The 21,387-nt window shown below is 46.2% G+C and overlaps 2 protein-coding genes across 10 annotated transcripts in view; both read right to left on the minus strand.

The window, feature by feature from the left end:
• LOC141763234 (beta-1,3-galactosyltransferase 1-like) overlaps window positions 1-4,344 on the minus strand; it is a 115,547-nt gene extending 111,203 nt beyond the window's left edge. For all 5 annotated transcript variants that reach the window (XM_074627761.1, XM_074627760.1, XM_074627757.1 and 2 more), the window contains exon 1: window positions 4,162-4,344. The gene's annotated coding sequence lies outside the window, so the exon portion shown is untranslated. The remainder of the gene's footprint in view (window positions 1-4,161) is intronic.
• A 4,085-nt stretch (window positions 4,345-8,429) lies between these two features.
• Window positions 8,430-21,387, minus strand: part of xirp2a (xin actin binding repeat containing 2a) — a 61,292-nt gene continuing 48,334 nt past the window's right edge. For all 5 annotated transcript variants that reach the window (XM_074627765.1, XM_074627762.1, XM_074627766.1 and 2 more), the window contains 6 exons: window positions 21,263-21,349; window positions 20,005-20,074; window positions 19,547-19,650; window positions 9,843-18,912; window positions 8,658-8,791; window positions 8,430-8,569 (listed from right to left, as the gene is read on the minus strand). In XM_074627765.1, coding sequence (XP_074483866.1) covers window positions 8,697-8,791; window positions 9,843-18,912; window positions 19,547-19,650; window positions 20,005-20,074; window positions 21,263-21,349 — 9,426 coding nt within the window. In that variant the 3' untranslated portion in view covers window positions 8,430-8,569; window positions 8,658-8,696. The remainder of the gene's footprint in view (window positions 8,570-8,657; window positions 8,792-9,842; window positions 18,913-19,546; window positions 19,651-20,004; window positions 20,075-21,262; window positions 21,350-21,387) is intronic.

Genomic DNA, 21,387 nt, shown 5'->3' on the forward strand with positions numbered 1-21,387 from the left:
TCCGATGGCGAACTGAACTAAAAGTGAAACGTATCTATACTGTTTTTGTCATGTGACCCTGCTGGCTTTGGAGAGAGCATAGATAAGTTTCACTTTCAGTTCAGTTGTCTGACGGCAAGATAAAGCAGTGAAAATATTCTAAATATAGCGTACACTTAAACGGATATACATTTTTTTAGGCGAGCCTTTCTTTTAGGTGGCTAAAAATTGTTTTGCTGCCGTCCACTGCACTGTATTGCTTTGCTTTGGTGTCGGTGCTCCTGTCTGTTTCTCCAAACTCGGGGCGTGCCGACCATCTACTGTAAGTAATACAGTCTATAGATAAATACCTCATACAACCCCACTTCAAAACACCTGAACTATCCCTTTAAGTAGCACAGCAGCCCCCTGGTTGCATACGGGGACAGCATTGAGTATTTTAGGGCCTTGAATATTTGAAAGTCACTCATGTGACGCTCAGTGCAAAGAGGAAGCATTGTCATTCTTTCCCTGATTTCCCACAACGTCAGCAGAAAGTGTCTAAACCAGATGATGTCAATCACAGGTGGTCATATGGGTATACGATACATGCCTGCCAAATAGTGCACAATCATATATCTATGATTGCGGCCGTGAACCTTACTCAGCGGAGAAATTGGTATCTCATCCTGCTCTGTGATGGATTCCTCCCTGTACCGGTTGAATGTTGATGCAGAAGTGACTGACACTAAATCCTGATGATGAATGGCAGAGCAGGTTCGACAAAAATTAAACCAACGGTGGTGACGGAGGGAAAAAAAACTAATAACAAAGTAAAGGTCTTTATAAAGCAGCGATGTTCCCCCGGGGGCACCAGAATGCCACGGCACGCCGAGACAAACAGCAGCACACAAACTGACACATTTTCCCTTTAAATTGTACCGACGAGAAAAGCAGCGAGCGCATTGAAATTGTGAACGAGTTAATAAGCTGGTTTGTAATACACTTTTCTATTGCGCTCCTTACAAACGCCATTTATCACTGTCACATACAGTTTATCTCGTCTGGGAGCGCGTTGCTGCGCGGTAAATCGACTTCCAGGACACAAATATGATGTAATTAAGAGGATCTGGTCTGGCCTGAGGGCTTCTTCCAGATTCATTTCAGCCCAAAAAAAAACTCCAATTTCCTTTTCTGCGCTACAAGTGAATATGGCATCAATTTATTTAGTGTGGAACATTTCAAAAAGATCAATTCTGTGTGTCACATTCGCCCAATAATTCTGACAGGCGGGATGCCTTCACATATAAAACCCCCACGCGGGGGTTAAATGAGTTAAAACCAGCCGGTTAGATGCACGCCCAGGGGCTTGCTTCCTCTCACAGGATGTCAATAAGATGTAATTCACAACACAGCAGTCGTAAACAGCCTATTTACAGATATCAGGGCTGTGATGAGACTCACAAGTGCTTAATAGTGATTTACTACTGCTTTAAAACAGGCTGGAAATCATTGATTCTTGGGAACTTACAGGAGGAAATTCTGAGGGTCTCTTATTGACCCACAATGCACTCCAGTCGCACGACAAGGCGTATGAATGACACAATAATGCACAAGGCAAAAGCACGCGTCATTTGTACGCAATGTAGTCTGTACTGACTGCAATGTAAACGCATCGGCGTAAATATGCTACGCTCAGAGCTAGTGATGTAGAATAAAAAGTGAGAAAAACTGCTTATGGTGGTGGAAGGAAGGTGGATGGGTCCAACAAACACAGGACTTTTAACCAGGAGACCAGTTATGTTTTGTAAGTTGCATTAGTGACGTTTGTCACGTCTTTTTTGTGACGTGACGTACTTTTTAGTTTTTAAGTGACGTTTGTGGTATGTTTTTAGTGTTTTTTTTAGTGAACTTTCGTTTTTCAGCGACGTTTTTGATATTTTTTAGTGACGTGTTTTTAGTTCCGTTTTAGATGTGTTTTTTATAGATGTTTTTGACGTGTTTATAGTGACGTTTTGCATTTTTAAGTGCCATTTTTTAGTGACGTTTTTTTTTCTACGTGTTTTCTTAATGACGTTTGTGACATGTTTTTTTGTGACGACTTTTGTAACGTTGTTTCCGTACGTATTGTAGTTAATTTAAGTTTACATACTTATTCTAAGGCCAACCATGATATTTTTCCTTAATCTAACAACGTGGTTTTGTTGCATGAACCAAAGTGAGTGGTTTTGTTGCCCCCTGCTGGTCCTGTACCTTCATACTCCTGTAATATTCTTGCCTTGATGAGGCAAAACTTGACACTTACACGCTATCCTCGCTTTGGCGTGACACTGGCTTGAATCATTATAATAATCATTCTTTAGAAGACCACCAGCTGTGGTATGATGAGGAACTTATTAGCTGTTATCTGAAGAGTCATTCTGGAAATAGCCTCTAAATCTGAACATTTGCTGGAGCGTTAGTGACAGAAAAATGACTTCTATCAAGATTCGGCTGCATCAAACGGAGGCTTTACAGTCACAGTCTGCCAGGAGGAGAAAAAATGGAAATTGTAAGATGAAGTCGAGCAAGCGGAGATCAATTAAACATCTTTTTTTCTCTTCTATCATCTTCATTTCAACTAGACCTCCAAAACCCGTGTTCATCACTGTCATCTGCAACCACCCGTGTGTGGGGGGCACCCATTCTGATATGTCATCGCCTAATTGAGATTAAAACACTATATTTCATGTCACGGGAGATGAATGGACCGCGGGACGTTTCTGAAATGAAATGGAACATCTCCCCCCCCATCCCCCTCCAGCACAGGCTTAAATTTGGCAGGGCTGCCGGTATTAACGACCCAGGCGGCAGCGGTGTGAGGTTGAAAGCCACGGTCGCTCACAAAAGAGAGACAAGACACAGCGTGGAGTATTGATGTAACCCACTTCAAGGAAAACGGAGTAATTCCAGAAAGCGGATCAGTCCTGCAGATGCGTTTGAGATCATTCGTGTTCCAAAGTGTCAAAATAAATCTGTAGAGATGGATTTTTAGAGGCTTAGAGGTGCACCGTTCACAGCGAGCGGAGACCGTCAATTCTTGTTATGACCCCTCGAGGTAAAATCCCATTGAGCCAGTTATACGATCCCCCGCGCTTTCCAGTTTTTACAGTCCGTCGGAGTCGTAGTAGTAGAGCTGACGGGAGTGATAATAAAGCACAGCGTGGTGCTGACACTCATCCCTTTTATGCAGAGATGGACGATGGGAGTTCATGTTAAGTGACGTGGATTAGCAAGCCAGATAAATCATTGTACTTGGCTATAAAGTGCACAGCATTATGGGGATGCACAATGCTCTCATGTGCTTAACTAGGGTTTATCCCGTCTCTGCTCTCTTTTGTCTCTCACACACACACAAACGCCAATAACTTTACATTTAATCCATCCATCCATCCATCTTAAACCACTTATCCGGAGTCGGGTCGCCGGGGGCAACAGCTCCATCAGGGGACCCCAAACTTCCCCTTTAACCGGGCCACATTAACCGGGGGGTCCCGAGGCGTTCCCAGGCCAAGTGTGGAGATATAATCTCTCCAACTTTGAACGTTTGTACCGGCGATCTAGTTCTTTCGGTCACAACCAGACGGGAGAAACTATAGCCGAGTAATTAGATCATAGGCCGCGATGAACAGGTGGTGCTTGAGGATGCATTGCATGTTGCATTGACAGTTGCATTGCATGTTGCATTGCAGGATACATCTCAGCCGGCTCCTTTCAACGCACTACTCCGAGTCCCTCACGGATACCTGAGCTTCTCACCCTATCTCCAAAGGAAGACGCCAGACACCCTCCTGAGGACACTTAAATTGATGCTTCCATGCAAACCTGCAAAAGCACCTGAAGAAGACAAATGGTTGCAAGTAAACCTTTAAAAACAACTTTAAAATTCCTTTAAAAAAAGAAGAACATCCCTTTTAAAAAGCAGTGTCCTTGTCCTTAGTAGAGGACAGACATGAAGTCCCACAGCAGAGGGGTCAATTAGCTCAGCATTCATCGACACCACACACACAGGATGGAGGTTGACTGGAGCTCACCCTTTAACTCTCATTTCACTTCACAAACAAGCATCCAGAGAGCGACTCAAGCGACCAATTAGTGGCTAGAAAGCGTCCAGCTCACCACACAGCGAGTATAAAGCGTTTTAGAGCGTTTCTGGAGACCTACCGGTGCTGTTTCTACCGTGTCTCCGTCGGTCCAACTCGTCCTCCTACTAGCAGCAGCAGCATCAGTTAGAAACCAACCCGCTGCTCACCGAGCAGATTCCTCCTCTGCTCTCTGAGAGAGAGAGAGACAGAAGGGGGCGGCGAGGCTGCAGCCGGCGATGAGATGAGAGGAGAAGAGAGGACCAATCAGCAGCCGCCTGGCGGGGAGGGGACGGGCAGCCAATCGGGCCGTCCTCATTAGATTGAACACAATTAAAGGAGAGGTCCACATTTTTTTCAAGTCCATCTTAATTTAATACTCACATGCCAGTATGTGTGTTGGAAGGGTTTTCGGCCGTTTTAATCACTCTATAGCGGAAATAATTAGTCGATAAATTGATTAGTTGCTTATTTGATTGAATGCAATTAAAGGAAACGTCCACATTTTTTTGTGACGTGTTTTTAATGACGTTTTTGACGTGTTTTTTAGTGACGTTTTTGACGTGTTCTTTACAGATTTTTTTGACGTGTTTAATTAGTCGATAAATTGATTAGTTGTTTATTTGATCGAACGCAATTAAAGGAGAGGTCCACATTTTTTTGTGACGTGTTTTTAATGACGTTTTTGAGGTGTTTTTTGTTACTTTTTTGACGTGTTTTTTAGAGATGTTTTTGACTTGTTTAATTAGTCAATAAATTGATTAGTTGCTTATTTGATTGAACGCAATTAAAGGAGAGGTCAAATTTTTTTTTAAATCCATCTTAATTTAATACTCACATGCCAGTATGTGTGTCGGAAGGGTTTTTGGCCGTTGTAGTCACTCAACTGCTGAAATAATTAGTCGATAAATTGATTAGTTGCTTCTAGGGCTGACCCAAATGCTTCGAAGCTTCGACCATTGCCGTGGTAATTGACTTCTAAATCAGTATTTGAATGCTTTATTTTTGTTTTTTTATATATAAGTATGTAATAATAATGTATAAATCCCAGTTTTAATTTGCTTCTTTATTTATCTTTGTATTAATTCCCTTATTTATTTACTCTTGTTTACTTTTCCCTTTTATTTATTTATGTATTTCTTTTTATTATTATTTTGTATCTATTCATTTATTTTGGATTTATTTATTTTATTTATATATTTATTTTTGCATTTATTTTTTATTTATTTTTATATGCGTGTATCTATTTATTTATCTATGAGAGGGCTGTCACTCAACATGTGTCATGAGGTCGGAGTACATAGATGGAATAAATAAAAGGGGAAATTAAACAGAAGAGTAAATAAATAAGGGAATGAATACAGAGTTAAATAAATAAAGAGGCAAATTAAAACAGATACATCAATTTGTGTCACATTTTATCAATTAATTAATGGCTACATATATTTGTAATATAGTTTTTTCTACATTTAATGACATTTATTTATTTATCGGGTCATTTATTTATTCTTTGATTTATTTTTGATTTTGGCATGTTCCGTCCTCCATACATTTAGTCTTTTACAGCAGTATACTAGATATATTTGGGTGTTGTACCAAATCAATCACTCTGAGGAGGTCACCTTTGTCTTTAGGAAATTCAGGGGAATTTTTCACAATTTATGACTCTTAATAACGAATTAACAATTAATGAGAAATAAATGGCAGATTGATTGATAATGAAAGTAGTCTTGAGTTGCAGCCCTAAATCACTCCTTCTCCCTTCCTGTATACAGCATGTCTGAGTTGGAAAAATCAAGTGGTTTTCTGTCTGCTCAGTACAAAATTCCCTCCCGTCATTTTCTCATAGACTTCTATACAATCAGACTTCTTTTAGCAACCAGTGGAGTCGCCCCCTGCTGGCTGTTAGAAAGAATGCAAGTTTAAGGCACTTCAGCATTGGCTTCACTTTTCAGAACCGGAGATTTCCCAGTGTTTAAGACAGACTTGAAAACATGTGAATGTGCCCTTTAAGTTTGCTGATGTATCAGGCTACAGGCCATATCTGTCCCCAGAACACCCTGGTTGGCTCCATGGATAAATCTGCATTTTCATTACAAATTGAACACCATTTTGAGCATCTCCGACAGCTGTACATAGGCAGTTTTATTATTATTGCCTCTCCTATCTGATTGGGTGGGCAGTCGTCTGGGTTTATAATTGTTCGGCAGAAGGATAAAACAATTAAAATGTACAAAACTGCATCAATGAAAACATTACAGGGGGAAAATAGCCCAATTAAAAAGATGCCAAACAGCATTTCGGGAGAGGATGCTGAATTATTGAACCAGCAACGGTGCTTCCCCAACTTAAAGGAGCTGTCAGCACAATGTTGCCGCGCTAAATTCGTAAAGCCATCACTTTTTCTGACACTAAAGTAGTTTTTTTTTGCTGGTGTAATTAACATTGCAGTATGTTCTTGTCCAAGCTGTAACTGAGGAAGGGGAAACAAATCTGTCAGAGGTGACAAAAGCCACCTAATGGAAAAATCTGTAACTCCTACAAGAGGCCTGCTCTATCAGTGGAAATCAATACGCCTTTCGCCAAAGAGATCTCAGCCAGACTGTGTTATCTAGGTAGGCCATATATCAAACTAGCCGGCCGCACAAAGGCGATACAGAGAAGCACCATTACTGTCTGTGCGATCACTGATTAAAAACTCGTATATATCGTCGTATTCATGAAGCTTTATTTCAACCAGAAGACATGAAAATGGAAATACCTCTTTATTCAAAGCATTCATTCAAAGATGCACTTATTTTGAAAATATAGCCTTGTTTAGATCAGCAAAAAATATAGATATACAAGAAGAAACTCTTTGCACACCAGGTGCATTCAATCAAACGAAGCTAGATACTGAATAAAAGAGCAGAATTTTAAAATCTCAGTACAAAAAAAATTCAAATCAGATCAGTTCATCTCTCCATGGACATAGAAGTGCCTGATTATTAGCTGAATGGGGCTGAAAAGTTCAAGGGTTGTCGCTGTCGTCGTCGTCGTCGTAGTATCTGTTTCTTTTGATCTGCTCCTCCACTGTCAGGGCGCCGTCGCCGTCTGCCCACAAAGAAGAAGCGCCATCAATGCCGTAGTTTGTGGCCGAGCTGTCATCCTCCCCCCTCGCATCTCCCGTTTTATCCGCACTCCCCCTCGCCTCCGTCCCGAAATCCAAAAGGTCATCCAGCGCCGACGCCCGGGGCGATTGACTGAAGATGTCGAGATCAGATAGCAGGCCGGAGCCGCTGGCGCTCAGGCCGGCGAAGATGTCCTCGAGGAAGCTCGACGCCGCCGCGCTAATCTTTGGCTCGGCGGCCTCGTTTTTGAAAGTGAACGCTCCCCCGGCTGTGTCTGTGAAGAAATTTGTGTCTGAATAGCAGTCTGTGGCTTCGGTACATTTGGCACCCGCTGGCACGAAAGCATCATCCCTCTGTGCCAGTTGCAGCACGTCGCTTGGCATCCATTTGGATTCTTCGCAGAGGGGGAAAAACGTCTTCTCCTCGTCCTCGCTCGGCTCTTGAAACAGGATGTCGTTATATAGCGGCGTCTGGTCGTAATTATTGTTATTGTTGGAGTTTGCATTCAGGATCTGTCCTGCCGTCGCCGCCTCGTCTATTAAGGTGACCTTTACCGCCTCCCCATTGTTCATCCCATCATTATTCCCTTTATCCATCACCTCCTGGCTTCCCTTATCAACCGCCGCACTTTCTGTCTGCCCGTCGTGTCCATTTACTTCCTCGCTTTCCTCTCCATCTTTCTTTTTGCTTTCCACAGCTCCACCACCTGCGTTGTTTTCCTTCTCTTCCACTCCAGGGTGCACTTCAGAGTCCATTTCAAGACGTGCCACCGCCTCAGAGCCACTGTTTGACTCTTTAGTTTCTCGAGTGTGAGTAACTCTCGCTGGTTCCTCTGCGACTTCTACGAGGGAGGCCGGAGACTGCGCCTCGAGCTTCCTCACATTCTCTTGCACCTTGTCATTTTCCTGGGGTCCGTTTTGTACTTTCGCCGGGGGGATATCCGTCTCCTTTAATGAAGGCTTCACCGGCTGATTGAGGTGTTCATCTTCCTGAGCTGAGCCCTCCTTCGGGGGCCACGACGGCTTAACCAACTTCAACTCCTCCTCTACAGCGAAGGATTTCTTCGGAGAATCCGGTTGAGGAGGCCACACGACGGAGATCTTAGTCGTGAGCTTTTTGCTTTCATCCTCCGGCTTCTTCGCGTTGTCATCCGGAGCGACTAATGTGCTCGGAGGGGCGGAATATCTGGAATCCATGACTTTCCTTTCGGGTGACGGCGATTTGACTTTTTCGGGTGAATTCTCCTGGTTCTTGTTATTCCAGAGTTCTTTGTGTGGTTTCTGTCCAAATCCCTCGTCGTAATTCCCTTTGGATTTGAACAGTTGCGTGTAGTGTGGCTTGCAGTACATTCGTCCATGGAGAGAGGCGTAGTTACCAAGACTGTTAAAAGAAAAAGGAAGAGAACAAATGGTTAAAATAGTGCAAAGATAAAAGCAGAAGAAAAGCTTTTCGCTCTGTGAAGCTTCACCTTAGTTTGCCGCTGCAGTGTTCACAGCGAAAGCAGCTTTTATGGAAGTTTAGTTTGTCGGCGATCAGCGACTCCATCGGGTAAACCCTCTTCCGACATACCCGACACAGTTCGGACTCTGGAACTCGAGTTTTCTGCAAAGAAATGAGGGAACAGCTTTAATTTATAGGGTCGTCATTTCCCTTTTAATTTCCTAGGAAATGTCCTGGAAAGAGCCGTGTAATTTGGTACAAATCATAGAGATGTTCAGTCGGTACATTTCTAATTAATGAATTCCAATTAATTGCTAGAGAAGTGTTACCCCGATCTTATTGGCTTGTGACCCCTCTGATTCATCTCGGGACCACTTGGTGGTTCATGACCTGCAGGTTGGGAACCACTGAGCAAGAGAGTCTGAAGTAATATTTACTGGGGTTTTAATAGAGGGTTTCATATTTTATAAAGAATTACTATCAAATTACAGAGCTCTTTCCAGGAAAGTGTGAATATTATTAGGCGAATACCAAAAAGTGTTACCAAAAAGGACAAAACAAACTTACTTTAACCAGGTTATAAAGGGTGTCAGCTAACAAAATAAAACTGTAAATGTCTTCCAGGTGTTAGAAAAAGCCTCAGAATTGCAATTCATTCCCTAAAAATAGTTTTTCTTTGAAGGACTGAGTGATTTTCATAATTACTGCAAAAGCTTTGAAAACGTAATTAATTCAATGTTTTTCAAAAGTTACTTTGTTTTGAAATTCACAAAAAAAGGGTGAATCTTCACCTGAAGAATAAGAATAAATTAAACCGGATTGTTTTTTCTTTCTTTGCTGGAGACATTTCAAGCACTTCTCTGCATCACACACAGGAAAAAATATTAGTCCAATATGTTTGCCAGCTTCACGCATCACAAGCGTGAATAAAGAGGACAAAGTGTAACCTGTGAATATTAAAATCTGTGAAGCTGACAGCACCTTAAAAATGCGAGGAGGCTCCGAGCTTCGGTGTGAACGTTTCAAATAAAAGCAAAAAAAACACACATCAAAGGAAATCACGGCGTGTAAGATAAGAGTGTCAAACCGATGTTAATGCTTCTTTTCTTTTCCACACAATGCAGTTGATGCCTTAAACTTCTCACACACAAAGCATGTTAAACACACCGTCACGCCTGTTTAGTATCCCTCATGCTGCACAGCGAGGTTTTACCCGTCACGACGGTCTGCTGCTGGTGCGTCACGAACTGCGAACTCCTCTGCTCGGTGACACTGAAACCCAGGTTCTGGAAAACCCCCTGGCTCTCGGCCCACGACTGCTGGAAGTTTCTCAGCAGTTCCTCGGTGGTGGAGGCCTCGGGGGGCACGTCGACCGTCGGAACTGCGCCTCTCACCACGTCGGCGTAGGATGGAGGGTTACCGCGGGTCGGGGAGCTCCCAGAGTGCATCTCACTCACCGTCCCAGTTGTTATGTTCCCGAAGTCATCAATGCTGCAGAATTGCTCAGTGACCGCTGTCGTTTCAGAGTGACCCACCGGCTCCGAATGAGCTGATTCGGGTTCTCTTCTTTCTATTTGCTCTCGGAGATCTCGAGCCGCCTGGGAGCTGTGCTCTCCCGTCTCGAATACATTCTTTATTGCTTTAACGTTGAACACGGGGATGTCGTCGCTTTTCGGCGGGTCGGCCTCCGCGTCCTCCGTATCGCTCCCCAGCCTGTCCGTGATCACAATAGGATCTTTTCTGGCGTACACCTTTGGTTGCGGGGATTCAAATCGGTTCACCAGCTTAGACATATCAACTCTCGGGAGGTCGTCTTTCATGATGTCTATAATCACGGCCTCGCCGCCTTCCTCGGCGTCAGGTCCCAAGCGTTCAGGGATGTCGATGGGATCCTTCCGCGAGTACATCCTGCTCACCTCCAACTTCTGCGCGTCCTCGAAGAAAGACTTTTTATCCCTCACCGTCATCATGGAGTCCACCATTTCCGCGACGTCCGTCAACCCTTCCTCGTCTTTCTCCGTCGGAGTGTCGCAAAAAGGGGACGATCGCTCTCTTTCAGCTGCGAAACTTTCTGGGAGCGGCACAGGAGGCGGAGGGGTCAGGCCGCGGGAAAGCTTGGACGTGGTTTCCCTCAGTTTCATCAGTTTCTCCGAGCGGCACAGCGTGGGGGACGGCGTGGCCCGGCTGAAGGTGGGCGTGTGCGACTTGCGAGGAGGAGGCGGAGGAGTCCCGATTGCTTTGTAGGGCGGAGGAGAAGGGGTCACCCTGAGCGGCGAGTCGATCCTCCTGGACTCGATGCTTATAAAAGTGGGCGACGGCGTGCGGATGCTCGCCAACGGGGAGGACACTCTCTGATCAGCCGCCTCCTCGCTCAGCTCCTGCTGCACTTTCCTCTCCTGAAGTGACTTTTTCTCCTCCACCACCACCACCTTCTTTTCACTCCTGCTCGAGCCGATACTGATCTTCGATATCTTTGTGCTGAAAACATTCTTGTCTGGTTTCGGAGGCGCTGGCGGCGCTTCTTTCTCCCGCTTTTCCACGGTGTTTGACGCGTCCTCCTCCGAGAAAGTGAACTTTGCTTGGAAATTATTTCTCATATACGTCATCATCTCTTTCAGCTTCTTCTTACTTTGCTGTTTAGCAATTTCGCTTAAATTCCTTCTCTCATCCGCGCCCGTGGCCCAGTCAGGGAGTTCGCTTATAATCATCCTGACAGCGTTGGAGTCTATTCTGCTCGGTGTGCCCTCCAGCTCTTTCATTTGAGCGAGCAGCTTCTGCATTACATTACACTTCTCCGAATGTGTGATTTCTACCGAACGGGCCTCGTCTTTTTGGGTCGTCTTGCCCGTCCCTTGCACGTCCTTAAGCTCACCTTTTGGCTTTACTACCTTCATCTGCGTTTTATTCGTTTCTGCTGATTGCACCTTTATTTGCTTTTGCGTGTGAACGGCCTCTTGCCTCTGTTGCTGCACCACACTCTCAGTCACAACCACCTCCTCGTGTCGCTGAACGTGCTCTGTCTTCATGCTCTGCTGGCTGTGGGAGACAGAAACATGGCCTTGTCCTTGATGAGTCGCTGCAGATGTTATCTTAGCCACCTTGGGCATTAAAACAATAACTGATGGTGACAGCTTTACTTCCGTCTCATTCTTTTGCACCTGTTTTCCCTTTTTCACGTGAACCTCCAGCTCAGCTTCCTTTTTCGGCGGGGTCACATTCATCTCTTTTACTTTCACTTCTGTTTTCATCTGGCTGCTTTTCTGAATCACTTTCGTTTCGCTTTTCTGCGACACATCGCTTTTCTCTTGCGTCTCACATTTCTCCTCTTTCTTCTCCGTCGGCATCTTGAAGGTTTTCACCTTGAAACTCGGAGTCACCTTTGGGATTTTCGTGGGCAGAGAGGGACTCATCTTCCCCTCCTGTGTCAGAGGCGCATTGCTATTCTTTACGTCCTCGGCTTTCAATGTGACCGCAGCCTGGCTTTGGAGATTTACATTTTCCTGGACGGCGCTCTGCGTCGTAGACCTGACGCTGGATTTCTTAATAAACTGCTGCTGCTCCGTGACCGAAGAAGTGACCACGCTCGAGCATGACTGGACTTCGATATTTGAGGCCTGAGAAACAGAAACAGCCAGATTCCTGGGTGCGGTTTGACTCTTTTTATCAGTCGAGGCGAGGATTTTTTCTGAGGAGTGCTCGCTGGCAACATGCTTTTTATCTGAAGATCCTGCTGCTGATTTCTTATTTACCACCGAGATCAAGGGCTTGCTCAAAGGGATCTGGGAGGGGGTTTTCTTGGCGGGTGACGTTGCTTCTTTGGAAACGATCTTAGCTTCTTCGCTCTTTGTTTTTGTCGTTTCCGTGGCCACGACCGTCTCTATGCTCTGTGCTGCAGAAAGCTCAGGACTGGCAGCACAGGAGCGTATATTCATTGGCGGAGGAGAAGTGGGAGTTGTGGCAGCGCTCCTCATTGTTTCTTCTTGTTGTTGGCGGTACCGTTCCTCCGCCAGCATGAGAGGGGTTTTAAATTTGCGAGCGTAGGGCTTAGGCTTTGAGGCCGGAGTGGGCTCGGGGGTTGGAGGCAGTTTAAGAGGAGGGACAAAGCGTTTTTTAGGTGGCTGTGGGCTCTCTTTTTGTTTCACAGCTGGGATGCTTGGTATTCTCGTTGTTGACACTGTTGTTAATTCAGACTGCTTGCTTGTTTCAATCCGTTGGGTAGTTTCCTTTCTCACTTCCTCAACTTGAGCTCTTTCTTTTTGCTCTGTTGCTTCTTGATCAAGAGGGAGCTGAGGTGGAGGTGGAGTTGGAGGAGGAGGAGGAGGAGTTGGCTGCTTTTTCTGCCATTTAGGTTTCACTTGCACGGGCTGCTTCTGTGTTTCTGGCTGCTTGGGCATTTTGAATAAAGGCTTGCCGATGGGTTTGCCCAGCTTTGCAGCGGGACGCTGAGGCATCGCATTAAGCTCTAGCTGTGAGGGAGGCGGAGGGAGAAAATCTTGTCCGGCCACAGAGGGAGGAGGAGGAGGAGGGGGCGGTGGAGGAGGGAAAAACTCAGAGTCCGACTTGCATTCCACGGGAGGCGGAGGTGGCGGAGGTGGGAGGTCACTGTCCTGCCTCATGATAGAAGGGGGGGACGCAGGGCTCTCCAGCATCGGCGGCGGCGGCGGAGGGAGGGAGAGCTCCGACTCCGAGGGCGGAGGCGGTGAAGAGGGAGGAGGGGGGAAGTGAATCTCCGGCTTTGCCTTTTTGATCACACTTTTCCCTCTCATGTCAAGGTTACGGAAATTCATATTCTTCATGTTGTGCTTCTGCGTGAGAGCCTTATTCTCCGTCTGCTCGGACACGTTCTGCTTATGCACGACCGTTTTCTCCGTCACCGTCGTCTGCACCTGTTTGATTGTCTTCGTCTCGCATGTTTGCTTGCTCGAAACGCTCGAAACGCTGGTCTGTGATGTGTTTTGTACCTCTTTCATCACATTGACGTCGGCCGCTTTCGTCTCCGTTTGATCATTATTACTCATTTGTTTAGTCTTTATCATAATAGGATTAGGAGCTTGTATTTTCTGCGGGGGCAGCGCTTTCTGTTTCGTCTCTTTCATGCTTTTCTGTTGAGAGGCCTCGGCGGTGTTGTCTGTTTTGGCTACGGTAACGGAGCGGGCCTCTTGGGTTATTACCTGCGTTCTCGCCGATTTGCTTTCGTCGTGCCTCTGTGTGTGCTTCGGTGACTCACTGCTCTGAGAGAGCTTTTTCACAGCGGGGGCCGCATCGACTGCCACACTCTCACTCTTGGCTTCGTGTAAGCATTCATGCTCCGCTTGCTTTACAGTTAATGGATTTTTCACGGGCGCTTTCGCTTTCTTCGGGGGATGCATGCGTCTCGGATTTGAATATTGTTTTCTTTGCATGAGATTCTTTATAGCCCCTTGAACGTCGCCTTTTACTACCTCCTCTTTTTCCACCTGTGTCGTCTCCTGCCCTTCATAAAGACATTTTATAGACGTCCTCACATCTCCTTCGGTGCTCCCCCTGCGCTGCATTCTGGGTGAAGTGTTCGGGTCTAGCAGGAGCTGGATGGTGCCTTTAACGTCCCCTTGTTCGCTCACTTGATGCTGGTAAATCTTTTTCTCGCTCGTCGCCTCGTGCAAACTTATCATGGCGGTGTGGATGTCCCCTTTGAGTATCTCCTCTTTTTCCACCTCTTTCACTGCTTGCTTGGCCTCCTCCAGGGACTTCAGGGTCCCTTTGATATCGCCCGGCACCAGATCTTCAACCGTCGCTTCCGTATTGGTGGTTGCGGATTTCTCCAGGGACTCGAGAGCACCTCTGATGTCTCCCCTGATGATTTCAGGCTTTTCCATTTCTTTGGCTTGACGCTGGGCCTCCTCCAGAGACCTCAAAGTAGTAGGCAAGTCTCCCTTCACCACCTCCTCTTTTTCTATTAGCACTTTCTGATTGATGGCTTGGGTAAGTGAATCCAGCGCTGCGCTAAGGTCACCTTTAACAATATCCTTTTTCTCCAGGTTTCTGTAGTTAACAGCAGGCTCAGTCATAAAGACTTTAACACTGCTGTGCACGTCGCCAGGAACTATATCATCCTTCGCCACCGTGCGACCAATCTGCTGGTGATTCTTCCGCAGCAAGATTTTGGTCTCATGGACGTCGCCGCCTATGATATTCTCCTTTTCCACCATTTCCTGGGCCTCACCGGGTTCGTACTGAAGCTGCTTCAGGTAATCCAAGGCTCCGGACTCGATGCAAGTGGAGTAAAAGCTGACGTTGCCTCTCTCCGAGTCTCCGATCCTTATCCTTTTAGAGTCCTCGCCTCCCGAGTTGGAGAGCAGACGATGCAGGGTTTTGCTCACGTTTCCGTGGATGATGTCCTCCTTCTCCGTGCTGGAGCTCTCCCCTTTATTCAAGAGGGAGTAGATAGTCATCCTCACGTCTCCTTTCTCGTCCTCTTGAATCAAAATGCCGCGCTTGGCGGAGCCCTCGTCCTTGAGCAGATTGTTTACGGCCTCTCGAATGTCACCGCGGATAATTTCCTCCTTCTCCACGTTGACTCCCCTTTCCTGGTTCAACAGCTGCTTCACCGTGGTGTTGATGTTGCCCCGCTCCTCGCTGTCGATAGTTATCCCCCGTTCGGTGATCTCGCTGCGGTTCAGGAGGTTCATCATGATGTTGCTCAGATCCCCTCTGATGATCTCCTCTCTCTGGATTTGCGGAGCCTCCTGGTTCTGGAGTTTGAACTTCGCCATGCGGACGTCGCCGATCTCATCCGCCTCGATAAGAACGCCTTGCGACTCCACCATTTTCCGGCAGTAAAGCTCCTCGAGTGTCTCTTTGATGCTTTTACCCATTATTTCCGTCTTCTCCGCGCTGCTCTCGTTAAACTCGTGGAACGGAGTGGATTCGAATAGCCACGTTGTCGACTTCACATCGGCCTGTGGGATTTCCTCCTTTGTGACAACAAGCTCCGTCTCGTCAGTCTCTTTGATGCTGTCGAGGGGCTGCTTCTCAAAGAGCCACACAGACTGTTTGACATCCCCTTTCATCACTTCCTCTTTTGTCACTCTCTCCATGCCATCGTACTCCGCGCCTTCGCCCCGGATCTCATCAATCGTGCGCGTCTCAAACATCCACGTGGCGGATCTGACATCGCCTTTTTGGATTTCGCTCACGCTAACGGTTCTGATGTACCTCTGAGACATCTCATCAGTCTCAAATCGCTGCTTGTTTGTCTTCACGTCGCCGCCTTGGATGTCTGCGACTGTTTTCGACGTGACTTTTATTTCCTCTGTGATTTCATCCAAGGGTTGCGTTTCAAACCTCCACCTCGCGGAGCTCACGTCTCCTTTGTTAACGCCTTCCTCAGTCACAGCTTTAATAACGTAGACCTCCTCCGAATCTCTAATTGAATCCAGAGGCTTTGTCTCGAACTGCCATCGAGCCCCCACCACGTCTCCTCTAATGATTTCTTCCTTGGTAACTGTAGTTACTTCATGATAATGGCCCTCTTTGTCACGGATGGCGTACAGCGGCTGAGTTTCAAACATCATGGTGTAATTTTTCACATCCCCCCTCTCTACTTCATCTCTAAAGATGCTAGTGAGTTTAGAAATATCAGTCTCGGTGGACTCCTCTTTGATTTCATCCAGAGAGTAAGTCTCAAAAATGAAGCGTCCTTTATCAACGTCGCCCCCCTGAACGTCAATCACAGTGCGACTTTCCCGCACCTCTGCGGTTTCGTCGCGGATGGCGTCGATCGGCTGATGCTCAAACTTCCACGTGCAGTTGACCACGTTTCCCTTCTGTATATCCTCGGCCTGCTGCGTCTTTAACTTCTGCATTGTTTCCGTGGAGGTGGAACTCATAATGTCAGAGGAGCGATTCTCAAAGATGTACTTCATCCTGGAAACGTCGCCCGACAGGATGTCGATTTCTGTGACCCTCCTGAAAGAACCGCCGTCCTCGCCTGTGAGGTTTTCCAGGTTCTCGGTTTCAAAAAGGAAGCGGGCAAGTCGCACGTCTTTTCCTTGGACTTCGTCTTGCTTCATGGTGCACGTTTTCAGAATGGTCTCAGACTCTGTGTGATCGCGTATGTTGTCGAGTGTCTGGGTCTCGAAGAGCCAAGTGCACGTTTTGACGTCACCTTTTTGAACTTCCTCAACGTCAACCTCGCTCTTTTCCGACTTTTCATACAGAGCGTCCATCGGTTGAGTCTCAAATAGCCACCTGCAGGTCTTAACATCCCCTTTCTCGATTTCTTCCTTAGTTGTATGTTCTTCGCCTTCAACATTACATTTAATGGCATCAAGCGCTTGAGTTTCAAACAACCACTTGGCAGTTTTGACATCCCCTGACTCAACCTCCTGCTTGGATATACCTTTTATGATCTGGAACTTATTGATGCTTTCGTCAAACTCATCAATGGGACGTGTTTCGAACATCCACCTGCAGCTGCGCACGTCTCCCTTCACGATCTCCTCGCGCCTCACGGTCTTCACCTCGTGGTAATGGCCAGAGCTGTCTTGCATTGCGTACATGGGGGTAGATTCAAAGAGAACTCTGTTGGATCTGACGGATCCACTTGTGACGCCTTCCACTTGGATTCTCTGTGTTCCTTCACACTTACTTAAATCCATAGTTTCAAACCTTTCCTTGTAGTTCGTCACATCTCCTTTGTCGAGAGTCTCGACGTTCACCGTTCTTGTGATCTCCTTCTTCTCCTCCCTTATATTCTCCAGCGGCTGGCTCTCAAAGACCCACTTTTGGTGCCTCACGTCACCCTTTTCTTCTTCGGAAGCGACCATTTTCTGGAGTTTCCCCACTTCGAGGAGATCTTTAAGATTTTCCATGGGTTCTGTTTCAAACAGATGTTTGGCTGATCTAACATCTCCTCCTAAGATCTCCTCTGAAGGTAAAGGTCTCGCATTGGCGTTGTCTTTCAGAGTACCCATATCCTGAGTCTCAAAAACCAGACAGTGCCTCCTCACATCAGCGCCAATTATGTCTTCCTTTAGCTTCCTGGAACTCTCCCACTCCTCATCCTTGATGGTGTCAAGGGTCTTGGTCTCGAAAAGCCACCTACCTTTGTTCACGCCGCCTTGAATGTTGTCCTCCATGGATATGCCACATATCAGTTTCACCATCGCAGGGTCTTTGTTGATAATGTCCAGAGGCTGGGTTTCAAACATCCAGCGCGACGTCTTGACGTCTCCTTTCTCGGTCTCCTCCCGGCGGATGGTGGTGATCTCCAGCATCTCTCCCGAATCGCCCCTGATGACGCACATGGGCTGGGTCTCGAACATGCGAGTGGTTGTCGTCACGTCCCCCTTGATCTCCTCCAGCTCGGACTTCAGGTTCAGGAAGTGGCTTTCCTCGATGGTTTCCGTTTTACCCAGGGAGTCCAGATGCTGGGTCTCAAAGAGATATCTGGCTGTTTTCACATCTCCGCCGGTGATGCTTTGGGTGACGACAGCATCAATCTCCTGCTCGTCTTCTTGGTAGATCTTATTCAGATAATCGAGCGGTTGTGTTTCAAAAAGCCACGTGGCGGTGCGGACGTCCCCTCTCGCGAGATCACTCGATTTTTGTGACTGCTCAGTCGAATTAGCATCTTCTCCCAGAGCGTCCATGGGCCGAGTCTCAAACATCCAAGCGGTCTGTCTGACATCTTTGCCAGCGATGATTTCCTGTTGGCCGATATACGCCACCTCGTCCTCATCTGGGGTGTCGTCTTTGATTGTATCTAGTGGCTTGTTTTCGAACATCCAGCGCATGGACTGCACTTCGCCTTTGAGGATCTCGTCCCATTCCAGGGACTCTCTGTCGGGGCTCGAACACTCACTTGAGCCGTTGCCGTCATTTTCAAACATGTAGCATGCCTGCTGGACGTCTCCCACAATTTCCTCGCTTTCCATGTCCTTCTTTTCGGCTTCGGTGATATCAATCAAGAAGTCCTCTTCCAGGTTCTTGCGGACTTCTGGGTTAATGTGCTTGTAGAGGCGCTTTAGTTCGGCCGCAGTCTTGTTTTTAAAGTACTGCTCTTTAGTAACAGTTTGCTTTTGTTGGGCGGCCTGCTCTTGAGTCTGGGAAGAGACGGTGGTTTCCTGTAACAGGTGCGAAGGTGGGGGAGGGAAATGATCCATCATCTCATAGGCCGCTGACGAGGCCGACGCGACTGATGAGGCGGTGGCGGTCTTTACGGTGGAGGAGCTTGTCATGGTTGAAGCTTTGGAGGACTGACTTACTGGTGCCCATTGAAACTGGTTGAAATCCACATCAACCTATGGTTCGTAAGTGGTTTTTGGTTAAGGAGAGAGGGATTGTGTTGAAGTTAGGAAATTGAAATAGATTTTTTTTTATGTCATGAAAAGCACAGAAAAGGACAGCTTTGAAATACAGAGTCATTTAGGAAAGGAAGTGTAAACTTTCAACCTAAAATGAGTATTAGGGATGCTATTGGAGTCAGTATCGGCCTGATATCTGATCCGGTATCAGCGCATCCCTAAAAAATGATCATTATAATAAATGTTATTTCTTTGATTTGTGCAAACTTCATTTCCAAAATCTAATAACAAACGTTATCTGGATGTAAATGAACAAATACAGAGTCACGTCTCCAGTCTGTCAAACCCTGACATTTCCTGTTCCTATTGAAATATTCATTGAAGATCACTTTAACTGCAGACAGTAATGTGAGATCCTGTTTTTAGTCTGGAAAGGAAAAATTTCAGACGTTGGCTGTGTAATGACATGAGGTCTTTTTATCCAATCCAATTTATTCTCCATCAACTCACACTGTAGCACGGGCAATTTTCTCTTTGATTATTCCATGATGTGGCCTCATCTTTCCTACCGATATCACGTGTAAAAAAAGTCAAACTATCATCTATTTAGATAAACAGACGGCATCATTACCTTAATTTCCTTGGCTGGTGCGGCTCCCTCAATCGTTTTCTCATACTGCTGCTTCAAAGACTGAGTGGAAACCTTCGGTTGGTCCTCTCCTCCGACGAGCATAACTGAATTAGACACAAGAAGAAGGCTGCCTCATTAAGTCATTCGCAGTGAGGGAGCTCAGGGGGATTGGAAAGAGAAATAAATCATTTCATTAAAAACCTGAGTAGTTTTCATTTTCTGAAACCATGCAGCGGTGATTGCCCAATTTCCACTTTCCAATATTTTACCTTCCTGACTTTGCCCTGATTAGATTTGCTGCTCTGCACTGAATAGAAAATCATCTGCACTCCAACTCATTTTCACAGCTCATCCCTTATTCAGCTGTAGCGGGAGCAACCATTAATATACAGGACACAAGCAGCGCTGTGATAAAAAAACGTGCACATTACAATATGAAATGAAATGAGCGGAATCACCTGTTTCATTGAAATGGTTCCCGTAACTGGCGGCCATGTTGTTCTGGTGGACTCTTTGATCATGGATCACCTGCGAAGAGATAAATCATTAGTAAACTGGCAACTGCACCGCAGCCTCCGACTGTTTTCAATCAGAGAGGAGTTAAAGACTTAGCGTGAGGCTAATTTTCTATATAGGGCACATAAAGTTCAGAAATAACCGAAGTGCTGGGTTTATTAGCAGCCTGTCAGTGGTAAGATGCTACCACATTACAGCTGATGAGTGGAACAGCTTCTTGAATCCTGCTTTTTATTCTTTCATTAAAGGTGCAGTGTGCAGGATTTGGCAGCATCTAGCGGTGAGCAGCGGCGCAGATATGAGTTTTTTGGATGACGTAGGCTAACACAGTGTTTCCCACACGATTTTGAGAGAATGTGGTTGGTGGGTCCAAAGACAATTTTGAACATATTAAAGTTAAATGCCTCAATCTGGTGCACTTTGAGAGCAAAATTACGAGTCTGGCTCTATGAAGAACTTGGTGCTCCAGTAAACAATTTAATCATGAAGGTTGTATGGTCATGAATGCTGATGGCATAAGCTTGGTAAACTAGACATCGCAGCAGACGACTCGCACTGAGGACAGTCCGCCGCAGGTGCTGTAAAGTTCACGGTTGGGCCTTTCCAAGCAGACTTCGGTTGCGACGCACTGGACGCGGCGTCCGGCAAGGGCCAGCCCACCAGTTGAGAAGTGTAAAAATATTTTCGGTTCATTATAAAACTATAGCTGGCTAGATGTCAGATCACTTTGATTGAGTTGTTGCAAAATGTGGATAAATATACTGAATTATTCCATGCTTTTTATTGGATATCAACCTCGCATTTACGCACTTATTATCGAAAAAAAAAACAGACTTGAAGCGTAAATAACACTTCAGTTCACCCATGGCGCTGAGGTTGCATATTTCAAACAACTGAATCTTCTACCACATGCCAGGCGGTAGGATAACTAAGGTGGCTGATGTGAAAAGGCGAATGTCCCTATCTGGAGCCAGTGTTTGGTTTGTCCGTTCTGGGCTACTGTAGAAACACGGCGACCGGCTCCATGAAGAGGACTCCGTTGTTCCGTTCGCTCCATATGTAGATATTAACGGCCCTACATGCTAGACACTGTTCCATTAAGCCCTTCTTGATAACTTGGAGGTTCTAAGTATGACCCTCTTAGCAGTGCTAATGGCGACTTTTAGCCATCTTTGACATCTTTTGTAAAGTTAGAGGTACCTCTTGTTGATTGTGAAAGACGGTGGTGGTGGGGACGACCTCTCTGGCGCTGCTCCTCACTGTCACCTCCGAGGAGCTGGAAGTCTCCTGCCAAACACACAGAGAAATGAGAATGTGGAACTCAC

This window comes from Sebastes fasciatus, chromosome 24, assembly GCF_043250625.1.
Source record: "Sebastes fasciatus isolate fSebFas1 chromosome 24, fSebFas1.pri, whole genome shotgun sequence".
Taxonomy (NCBI): Eukaryota; Metazoa; Chordata; class Actinopteri; order Perciformes; family Sebastidae; genus Sebastes; species Sebastes fasciatus.